This window comes from Rhinolophus sinicus, linkage group LG03, assembly GCF_036562045.2.
Source record: "Rhinolophus sinicus isolate RSC01 linkage group LG03, ASM3656204v1, whole genome shotgun sequence".
NCBI lineage: Eukaryota > Metazoa > Chordata > Mammalia > Chiroptera > Rhinolophidae > Rhinolophus > Rhinolophus sinicus.
The window spans coordinates 102,398,540-102,410,540 of record NC_133753.1 but is presented as its reverse complement, the minus strand read 5'-3'; the positions used below and the strand labels follow the sequence as shown (position 1 = coordinate 102,410,540).

The 12,001-nt window shown below is 40.9% G+C and overlaps 1 protein-coding gene across 3 annotated transcripts in view; it reads left to right on the top strand.

Moving 5' to 3' along the window:
- The first annotated feature begins 1,624 nt into the window (after nt 1-1,624).
- BAZ1B (bromodomain adjacent to zinc finger domain 1B) overlaps nt 1,625-12,001 on the top strand; it is a 68,677-nt gene continuing 58,300 nt past the window's right edge. For all 3 annotated transcript variants that reach the window (XM_019754960.2, XM_019754962.2, XM_019754961.2), the window contains exons 1-2: nt 1,625-2,109; nt 10,449-10,565. In XM_019754960.2, the coding sequence (XP_019610519.2) occupies nt 2,003-2,109; nt 10,449-10,565 (224 nt within the window). In that variant the 5' untranslated portion in view covers nt 1,625-2,002. The remainder of the gene's footprint in view (nt 2,110-10,448; nt 10,566-12,001) is intronic.

The window sequence follows — 12,001 nt, the reverse complement described above, 5'->3', positions numbered from 1 at the left end:
GTGTGTAGTCTGCTGTTAGGTACCTAGCCCTGGGAATGTCTATCCCTTTAGTCACCTGGTCTGTGACTCTCAAATATGTCCGCCTGTCTCACTGATCCTGTTACGGTTGAAGCCCTTGGTATCACTGCCACAAACTACTGCAGTTCCCTTCAAAGGGGTGACTCCAATTCAAGCACCACACGCTGTGCCCAGGGTGATCACATCTTTTGCCACTCTCATCTCTGTACTTTCTGCCTCAAAACCCGTTTTAGGCACATGTCCTGAATTTATCAAGTTGGTCCTGCTGCTCGCTGTCTGCAATGTTCGTCTCTCATTTCTCTGCCTAGTCTAATGCTACCTATCTTTTCACAATCAACTCAAATGCCACATCCTCTGAGTTTCTCCTAATCCTCTTAGAAGAAAAGGCTACTGAAGGAAGATGAGCTCCCTTCTCTGTAGGTGATCAGAGGAGGCTCCATAGAGGTGGCGTCTGACCTAGAAGTTACCCTTTACTGGAGGTATACTTCTCACCTCAACGTGAGACGAAAAGAAGTCTTGTATTGGAATGCTGCATTCAGGGACATCTAGCAGTGTAGCCCTGTTGAAGAACAGGCTGGGAAAGTACGTTCTGGGGCCACTGAAGATCTTTGAAACTAGGGGGACAAGTTAATAGGGAGAGAATTATTATGAGTGTGTTTCTGACTGCATTGAATAGTCAAACAGATTTTGGACTATGTGGGTGTACTCAGCTTGGAGAAGCAGCTCAAATGTCTCACTCTCCAGGCAGTTATTGCTGTCTACTTACTGTGCATTTTGTTCAGCACTCATCACACAGAACTGTGATTATTTGTCTCATTTTTGCAGGGCAGTCCGTCTTATTTTCCACCCTTATACCACCCAACACACGGGCTAGCAACACTCTGGTGCTAGTAAAGGCTCTGAAGGAATGCTGTCTCTTTAATAGATGGATGTCCTTGAATGCATTTTTCCAAGAAGCTTCTATGTTATCATTTTCAGCAAGCCCCTAGAAACAAGCACCATACTAATATCCACATCTCAACCACACTTTCGTCCAGAAGTTAACTTTCGAGAGAGCAAAGCTGGGGCTCAACTTCTCCTTCAGTAGAACCTTTGCTTGGGTAAGGTCTTGGGGTTACTTCCCGCCAACTCCTCCTCCCATCCGCTCCACCCGCGCATCTCCGGGCGTGGCCGAGCGCTGCGCCTTTAAGAAGGGGGCGGAGCACAAGTGGAAAGACAAAGCCCCTGGCCGCGCGCTCCCCCTCCCCCCTCCGGCGCACCACACGGACAGTGGTGCCCGGATGTCGGTGTCGCCGTCGGTGACAGATGGCGCAGTGTCTGTATATGTTAGGGGGCTTCTCTGGCCTGACTGCCTTGAATTTCCGGCTTTTCGGTTCCCCGTTATCCCCCACTACCAATTCCGCGGGTGGAAGCCCGCACGCCTGTCAGCGGCGCTTACATAACGTGACCTTTCACCTTTTCATACTGCCCTCTAGTTCCCTGCAACCCAACTACGCGGTCGGGTAAGGGGGCGGGACCCAAGAGCGGAGCGGCAGCTCCTTTGAGCCAATAGACTGTGAGCGCTGTCCAGCTCTCCGCCTATTGGATCCTTCGCCACCGGCGCCACAGGGGAGCAAGTTAGTGTGTGCACTGGCCGGGCGGGGGGGAGGAGGGGAATCTCCCGCCATTTTTCAATAATTTCCTCCTGTGCAGCTGAGGAGGAGTCGTGACTGCCGAACACGGGGATCGATAGTGGAGGTTGGCCGGAGGCTGCCGGGCAGTGCAGCGGTGTGCGTGGGAATTCTGCGCTCTTGCGCCCCGTTCCATGGTCCTCGCGCGGCCGCGCCAGCAGTGAGGGAGTCGAGTTCGCGCCGCCCTCTCACCCCTCCCCTCCCCCACCCCACTCCCGGGAGCCAGGCGCTCACTCCGGGCCGCAGGGCCTAGTGTTGCACCGCGGGCTTGCCGAGTACCCGTCTCTGCCTTCCTTGCTGCCGCCGCCGCTGCGATGGCGCCGCTCCTGGGCCGCAAGCCCTTCCCGCTGGTAAAGCCGCTTCCCGGAGAGGAGCCGCTCTTCACCATCGCGCACACTCAGGAGGCCTTCCGTACCCGGGAGTATCCTTTTCTAGCCGCGCCAGCCTGGCTGCCTGCGGGGTGGGGCAGAGTGGGCCCCGGGATCGCCGGGCCGGAGGGCCATGCAGCCCTGCGTTGGTGGCAGCTGTCAGCATGCTCTGCGATGGCGGGTTTGCACCCTGAGCCCGAGCCCGCTGTTCTGGAGAGGGGAGCGGGTGGGGGTGTGGGCCGGCTCCGCTCAGGCCCTCCGGAGCCCGGCGCCCTCCATCCTTTCCTCCGCTCCGCACTTTGTCCCCGGGCCTCTCGGTTGAGGAGAGACCCTCTTCCCCCCCCCCCCCCCACTCCATGGTTGGTTTTAGGCCCTAAGTACCACGGGAAGCGGGGTTTCCTTTGCTTCTTTTTTCTTTTTAAATTAAACCTTCAACTTAAGTTGTTGAAATTGTACCCGCGTGGCCTCGTGATCCGGCTTGTACAAGTCTCGACTGCGTGTTACTCCGATCTCTGCGAGGGCACTTGTGTTTTTCTCCTCCGGAGTGGACTTTAGGCTGCTGACGAACTGACAGGATCGTGAGGCACAAAACCAAGAATAAATTTCCAGACTTAGAGGAGGAAAGGGAAGGAAAAAAAAATTACCTTGGAGTAGCTGATGCCATCCTTCCCTGGGCATGCACAGGTTTGAAATTTTGATGATTTAGAAGGAGATTGGTATTTGTTTTTAAGTAAAATTAAAAACAGATACCAAGATATAGGTCAAGTTTTTATGTTATATTTTAGAAGCATGAGACTGATGTTTTAAATACGAAGCATCCTTCTAATCATTGTGTCTTGCACAAGCTTAGTCATTTGGTTAAAAGTTGTACCTTTATTTACTTTTTCTATGGATGTCAGTTGAGTCCGTTTTGAATGTTAAGTATAAAAAGGATTTCTGAATCAAGCTTTCTTTAATGTACAGAAAGCTTCAAGAGTGAAGGCTAATGTATTCAGTTTTATTTAATGTATTATTTTAGTTCTTTTAGCTCAAGATCCTTTAGGACTTGATTTCTTGTGGCTTCTGCTTGCTCCTGTATAGAGAAGGAAGTGCCCATGGGAGCTGATATAATTTAATTTCTTTTTGATCATCCCTTTAATGTAATACTTGATAAGGTAATCTCATTCTTGTTTCAGTGTAGTTTGTGAATGTTGGGTGTTTACATACAAAGAGACCTGGAAAGTGAGTCCATGCTGTAGTAAGGCTTTTGAAATATAATTATAGCATCTCAGAGCTGAATGGGTTTAGGAGATGGTTAGATTCTCCTCTCGGGTTTGCCAGTTGCGTCCAGAGAATTGAGGTTGACTTGTTAAAGCTCACACGCACTGTAAATGATGAGAGACAGGAGTAGAATCCTGTGCTTTTCCTACCTCATCCCTGTAAGTAAATAAAAAAAAAACATGGAATGCTTCTCCTTTCTTTTAATGTTAGTCCACTTTGTCAGTTTGTGACATGAAAAAGGTGCATTTAAGGGACAGGTGAGAGTGGTAATCTGGTTCCTTTCCTTGTCCTGTTAGAATTTTTGGATTGCTTTGGAGAAGTACTCTAGCTCTACTAGATACAGTGTTATTCTAATGGTGCCCTACTTTTTTTTCTTTTTTTTATAACATTCCAAACATTGGTGAAGTAAAAGATTACTTGTGGGAATCTGCCATATCCTTTTTAAATGTCATTTAGATGTCACCTTTTGAGCAGTTGATGATTACTCACGCACTAATATTAATCAGATGTCAATTTTTCAGGTCTGGTTCTAATGCAGTAAAAGAAACGTGATAGAGAAGAGACGAGTTCTAAGTCTGTAATAGGTACTGAGCCATGTAAAAAATTGCGGTAGATAGCTAATTTAGAACTGGCAGCACAGGCCTTTTCATATCATTTGCTGAAATGATTGAAATATAATGATATATGTATGTGTATAAGTATATATATGGTATATGAGGAGTTCCTCTTAATAATGACAGTTGAATCCTGAAACTTTTAGAGTGGTATGTATTTAATAAAAATCTTCACTTAGAAATTTTCCCATACCAGTATTTAGAACACTTTCAACAAAGGAGTTCTTAAATTTTGTTACATATTGGAGAGAAATTGCTCACTTGGGAATTTCTACAAGTGGAAGCACTTTCAAGATGGTTTTTAAACAATTGTATTGTGTGGTTGGTAGGTTGGCATATTTCTTTATTAGACTATTAGGGATTTCATAGAGAAGAATAAGTATGTGGTTGGGTAACAGTTGCCATTTGAAGTATTGCTATTTCCAGTTCTTAGTTTATAGTTATAATTATGTTTTTAATAGGATTTGATACTTTAATTTTCTCCTAATACCTACCTTTTGATTGCATGTATATTCTATAGCAAATTTATATTTTATTGATTTATATCTGTGAGTGTTGGTATGTATTTGAAGGCATCATTGTACATCTTAAACTTACATTGGTAGTTGTGAATGATGTAGACATTTAATGACTGGGTGTTGTATTATTGACGATGTGTTTATTATACTGTGTCTTTGAATCTGTGGTACATTACTCTCTAGGGTAGTACTACAGGCTAGACACTAGATCTTAGTTGGAAAAATTCACTTTATCAGTCAATTTTTGATGTGATTATTTGACAATAGGATAATACACTGACTAAGTCAAGATGTGTGTTAAGGAGGAATGAACCTACAAGCAGCCTGTTGTAGATTAATATTTTTGTTGTATTGCTTTAACCTAGTTTCTAAAGCCTAACCACTAATTCATAACCTTTGTGGCATCAGTGTTTGAGAACTTTTAACTGGTGTAATGAGGAGGGGCTATTATAATATGGCTAGAATAACTTGATTTGTCTAGAAAAACATGGGTAGAGCACGTGACATTTGGAATACTGAGCTCTTATGTTGATGTTTGTAATTTAATTTTTTAAAGTAACAAATTGTACCAGATCAGAATTATTTTTAACTTAATGACAAACTAGTCCAAAGAGAAAATAGGATAAAAAGTAACTCTTGACATGGTGCTTTGCCATCTCACTTAGAAGTCTTAGGGTTAGAGTTGTGCTCCATACTTTCCTGGGCCACCTCATTTCAGGCACTTGTAGAATCAAGTACTTTATTAAAAGAAACAACCCTCATACGGCTAAAGAGAACAAAGAAGCAGCATATTGTGGTAAGGTAGCTCTTGAACTCATGAAAAAGTAGATGCACATGAGATAGTCAAGGATTTGAAAATATCATTTATAGCTTACACAACCTTTAGAGAATTGCTTTGACATTTTGTCTGCAATTATATGTACAGCAGTTGCTGGAACATAAAAACCTCAATTGGCATTTGCTCTGAGTGGTTTTTTGAGAGTGAGTGACTTATTTTCGTAATCTAAAATGTGAAGTAGGATTTAGACGCAGCTGGCTCAGTATCCTTTTAGTGGACGCTTTCTTCTTTCATTTTCACTTTTTTCTCTTGCTTTCTCTTAACATAAAGTAATAATCAGAACAGAGGTACATAAACTTAATAATACCCAATGTTAAGCATTGTAGGAATTCCAGTTTTAGACTTTTGAAATTACTCTAATTTTGATGACTAGCCACTTCAAAATACTGTGTTGTCAGCGGCATTCATTCCTAGATGTAAACCTTAGGTTATAGTGCTGTCCAATACAAATATAATGTGAGCCACATGGGATTAAAAATTTTCTCATGATCACATTTGAAAAAAAAAAGGAAAATGGGTGAAAAAAAGGAAGAGACACGTTTTTCTTATTCCTAAGCCCAGGCTGAAAGAGCATCCCAGTCTGCAGCATGCTTTTCTAGTGGCAGGAACAGCTGGAGGAAACCATGATGGCTTTTTAAGTTTCTTCCTGGAGGTGGCATCTTTCACATCTCACATCTGTTGGTCAAAGCAAGTCACGTGGCCAAGCCCAACATCAGTGGGGGAGGGGATATTTTTCCTCTTCACCTCAGGCATTGCAAGCCACAGGCAGTGGGTGGAGATGTAGACTACTCTTATGGAAGGGAAGTGAATATTTGGAAAAAATAATAGTCTACCGAATTTCAGGGTTTTAGGGAATGTTTCCTGGGGAAAGTTACTTTTAAGCTGAGATCTAAATGATTAGAATGTAGTTAAAGGATGGAGGACAGTTCTTTGAAGAGTTTGTGAGTTTGAAAGGTTCTTGATTTTGAAAAATTCTTGACAGAAGTTTCATATAGCTGGAGTGAAGATGGAGTTCCCTAGTGGTGAGAGATACAGAAAAGGGTTGTATCGCACAGGTCCTTGTGAGACAGGTTGAGGACTTTACCTTAAATTTAGTGGAGGCTGTTGAAAAATTTGAACAGGACAGAAGCAGGCTTTTAGGTTAGAAAGGTCACTGGCTGCAATGTTGAGCACGGATCTGCAGCCATGAGGCTAGCGGCACCTAGACTTAGTAAGTGGTCATTCAGTAATCTAGGCAAGAGCTATTGGTGGTCTGAGTAAATCTACTAGTCCTTGAGGTGGAGAGAAGTACAATAGATGGATCTCAGAAATACATTAGGTAGCTTGGACAGAATTTGGTGAGGAGGAGTCAAGGATAGTGTTTTGGTTGTCACTTGGTTAGTGGTGTCAATGTCTGATACAGAGAACCCTGAAAGAGGAGCAAGTGCTTACTTTTTGTTTTGACTGGGAATGGGTGGGGGGGGATAGGAAGTGAAATGCTTAGTTTGGACATTCTTACATTGAGTTCCTGTGGATATCCAAGTGGAAATGTCTGTATTACTAGTGTATAGGAGGTAATTTAAGTTTGCAAACTTGTTGCAACGATGTGGCTAACCTTTTCTGATACCAGAGGGATTATTCATTATGAATTTGTACCAGCTGGACAGTTAACCAAGTTTACTATTTGGAAGTGCTGAAAAGGCTGTGTGATAAAGTTAAGACATCCTAACTTGTCGCCAACAATTCATGGCTCTTGCATCACGGCAATGCACCAGCTCACACGGCACTGTCTGTGAGGGAGTTTTTAGCCAATAAACACATAACTGTATTGGAAAAGCCTCCCTACTCACCTGATCTGGCCCCAATGACTTCTTTCTTTGCCCGAAGATAAAGGAAATATTGAAAGGAAGACATTTTGATAACATTTAGGACATCAAGGGTAATACGACGACAGCCCTGATGGCCATTCCAGAGAGAGTTCCAAAATTGCTTTGAAGGGTGGACTAGGCACTGGCGTTGGTGCATAGCTTCCCAAGGGGAGTACTTAGAAGGTGACCGTAGTGATATTCAGCAATGAGATATGTAGCACTTTTTCTAGGATGAGTTCGCGAACTTAATTGTCAGACCTTGTATTTGGACCTGGAGTTCAGACAGGAGTCTGAGCTGGTGAAAGAAATTGTTATCATGTAGATTGTACTTGAAGTTATGGAAATGATGAGGTTACCCAGACAGACTGCAGTGATTTTCAAAGGAGGGTGGGAAATCTACGTAACAGGTAGAAGGGACTTTCATTGTTTGAAAAACCATAATCAGTCAGTATTTGGTATTTGAATATATATGGTTTGAAACAAGGTTTCCCCTTTTTTCTAATTAAAAATAATAAAAATCACAGAAAATAAACCTCAACAAAATCTTGATTAGTGGAGTGATTTTTCAGTACTGTGGGAGTCAGAGGATTGCTTCCCAGTGGGAATATATTTGCATTTCAGGGGGCCTGAGGGCAGATGGGATTGTTAAAGTAATCAGAAGAAGAAATGAGTTTAAAAACAAAACTGAGAAAAAAGGATATTATGTTGAGAAGCACAAAGGACCAGAGAAGAAGAGGATTAATGGTGAGGCCAGTTACAATGTTTTAAAATGTTACGGCTGAGTGGGAAATGAGGATCAGAGGCTGGGTTTAGATAATGGCTGTGTTACTAGAGAGAAAAGACTGAATTGAGAAATATATAGGGGTGGCCGGTTAGCTCAGTTGGTTAGAGCGAGGTGCTGATAACACCAGGGTTGCTGGTTCCATCCCCACATGGGCCACTGTGAGCTGCGCCCTCCTTAAAAAACAAAACGAAACAAAACCAAAGAAATATATAAGTGGTTGTAGTTAGGGACTGAAGAGATGAAGATGATTTCCTGAGTTTTGATTTGGCACTAGGGCCGTTCAGGGAGAGTGGGATTATCTATTAAGGAGCAAATTTGGGAGGGAGGAGAGAGGTAATAAGAATTTAGTTTAGAAAAAGGTGGATTTGAGGTATCACTGAGGCATCCAGGTGATACCAGTTCTGTATGTTGCTGACTGTGGATCTAGATCAAGGAGAAGGGGCTGGGGCACATTAGTCCTACTTTTTAAAATAACTAATAATAAAAACTTAATGTTCTTTCTTTAGGACATATTTGCTAATCTCATTTGCATTCACACTGATTACTCAGAGAATTTCTTCAGTGTAGCTAAGTAACACATTAGAATGTTAGGCTTTTTTGTATGTTTGAATGAATCCAATGACTGATTCTGTCTTTATTTTACCTCCCTTCCCCCAGTGGAAACAGGCAAACAAAAACAGAAAACAAATCTATCTTGTTGATTAGTTATGATAAAGGAAGCCATGCTATTTCCTTTTCTCTATATACAGTAGTCCCCCCTTATCCGCGGGGAGTTCGTTCCAAGACCCCCACTGGATGCCTTGAAACCGTACCGAAATACTGAAATAGTACTGAACCCTATATATGTTTTTTTCTTATACATACCTACTTATGATAAAGTTTAAGACTTCTCTTTAGCATATCCGAATTGCCAGCAACATTACCCTTTTGCTTTGGGGCCATGATTAAGTAAAATAAAGGTTATTTGAACACAAGCACTTCGTTGCCCAGTAGATCTGATAACAGAGATGGCTACTAAGTGACAAATGGGTGGGTAGCCTATACAGCCTGGATACATTGGACAAAGGGATGATTCACGAGTGGGATGGCACAAGATTTCATCACACTACTCAGTTCAAAAAAAGATTTCATCACACTACTGCAGTTCAAAACTTATGAATCGTTTATTTCTAGAATTTTCCGTTTAATATTTTCAGACCATATTTGACTATAAATAACTGAAACTGCAGATAAGGGGGACCATGTAGGTTTTTACAAATTTTTAGTGATTGGATTTACATAGCTTTGTATGGAAGTCTGACTCCTGGTTTTTACTGTTACTCTGTTTTGTTTAACCCTTTAAATATTAGCACCACCACGGTGAGGAAAAGAGACTTACTGCTTTGTTTTTGTTAGATCCAGAGAATGATAGATACAGTGAGTGCAGGTGCTTTTACTATTGGCTAAAACTACTATTTTAGATTGCCTATAGATTTGACCGTTTCTGTTTTCACCGATCATAACTCTGGAAAACCAAGAATCTCCATATATTAAAAATGAATTACTTGTTTAGTTGTGAGATAATATTTCGGAGGGAGTTGTTTAAATATTTTTATTTCAACCGGTATAAAAAAATGTCACTTGTGCAGAGATTGGCAGCTAATTCTCTAGTGTTGTCAGTTTATTTTCTTGCACAGCATTTTCTTGCACCAGATGCTGTGCTAAAATAAAACAGTTACTTGTCATTTGAATTTGAATGTGGCTGGCTGATGTTGAATTCCAGTTAGGATGTTTTGGAAAGGTACCATGTATATGGCACTAACTTAATGATGCTCTCTTCCTCCATCTTACAAACAAGGAATGACTAGTAAATGACTTGTAAATGTATTATTATTGGAGACAGCATAAAAACTGGATAAATATTATATCAAAATTATTTTTAGGACTTTATGAAATTTATTTTTTAAACCCTAAAAATGAATCAATATTATATCAAAATTATTTTTAGGACTTTATGAAATTTATTTTTTAAGCCCTAAGAATGAATCAACAGGTGTTTCTAAGGTAAAAGCCAGACTTTTAGTAAATGGATCATTAACAAATGTGGAAGGTTATTAAAGTGCCGTGAGACTGGTCCAGTCATCGCATCTTGCTGTGGAACTGATTCTTAAACTTCCTGACCATCTGAGTTGTGTAACAATTCCATATACCTTAAATTCTGTTCCTTGTGACTTATGTCTTATTTTACCTTTATTTTTTCTTGTGAATTTTTAGTACTATATGAGTTTTGTGAAATGAAACGGGTGAATTGAAGAAAATATTTGTACTGAAATATTAATATTTTGTTTGTAAAACATGACAAACCATTCTAATCGTAGTTTAGTCTTAATCATCTTTGAATTTGCTAATTGAAAACTGATTTTTATCTTCTCGTGCTATACATGATAGAAAGAATACTATAGGTTTTTTTCCTATGTATGATAAGTATTTTATGGATATGGATTATTTGTCTCTGTTGCTTGAATATTGTTTTCCTGAGCCACTGCTAACAGAGAGTATGAAGCCCGCTTGGAAAGGTACAGTGAACGCATTTGGACGTGTAAGAGTACCGGAAGCAGTCAGCTAACACACAAGGAGGCCTGGGAGGAGGAACAGGAAGTTGCTGAACTGTAAGTAATAGAAGCATTCCTCTTCCGGCACCATCTTCATATTATTATGAAAGGGAGAATAGTAACTATAAAGCAGTATTTGTGTTTAAATTTATGGGGCATAAATTGGAATACATTGCATTAGTATAATGTGGTGTCTGAGTGTCCTTGTCTAGTGGCATTTTGTTAGTAGCAAAGTGTGTGGAATATATAATTGTGTGTATACTTATTTAGATAGTTATCAGGCTTTTGAGTGTTCTTGCTCTGTAGTTTTACCTTGTAAATATTCTGGAAGTGTGGTTCTAAGCAATAGAAGCAAATATAACCTAGAAGTAATATGGACGTAGCAAATTAGCAGAAGGTTTTATTTTGTGGTCATTTGAAATTTAAGACAGTATTTACAGCAGCTATCAAAAGTATGCAGTTTGAAGACCATTTATCCAAGTGGGGTAGTTGAACGAGCTGTCGTAAAAATCCTGTCTATATTCAAAGCGCGTGCTTATCTGGGTATTCTCTCAAAGAAAACACTCACAATTTGTGCAGTAGGAGCATGCAAATGATAAGTAGAAACTAGGGATGATGAAATTACTCTTCTGGGAATTTGGAATAGAATCTTTTCTGTGGACTTCTCATTGGCTTCTCTTGATAGTAGATAAGCAGAGAGCAATACAGTTGAGTAATCTAATCCTATTCTGCTCTTTTCCTGGTGTAACAGAGCACTGGGTTCAGTTGAGACTTGGGTTCTAGTCATGGCTCCATCATTGATAATAATTACTCAAGTCTGTTAACCTGGTGCCTGTTTCTTCTTTGCTTGGATCACTTACATCATTCTGTGTTGGATTAGTGTTATTTATGTATATTCCTTGTTTAGACCAGGGATTGGCCAACCTTTTCTGTAAAGTGCCAGTTAGTAAATATTTTAGGGTTTGCTATTCTGAGGTTGTACAGTGAAAACAGCCATAGATATACATAAACGAGTGGGAGAGACTGTGTTCCAATAAAATTTTATTTACAAAAACTGGTAGCAGGCTGGATTTGGTCCACGGGCTACTGTTGCCTCCTGTATTAGCCTGTACACTTCTTGAGGGCAGGGCTCATATTTTACATAGTCTTGAACTGGTTACAGTCCTCTGCACTATATAAGCACGTACTGTTTGCTCTTTGCAAATAGAGATAGTGCTACTTTCTCTGGGTGTGTTTTTGGGAACACAGGAGACTGAGCTGAAGTTGCTAGGGAAAACTTAATGGGATTTCATGAAGACGGCGATGTTTGACATTTGAAGACAAGATGAGACATTTGAATTTAATTCAGTGAACAGTGAGGACAGCAATAATTAAGAGAGGTACATATGACGGTACAGTGTTGATTGAAGTTGGGCTTTGAGAAGTTTAATCTGGAAGCAATGTGTAGGAAGAATGAGAAAGGCAAGAGGCAGGTGTGAAGTCGCATAGGCCAA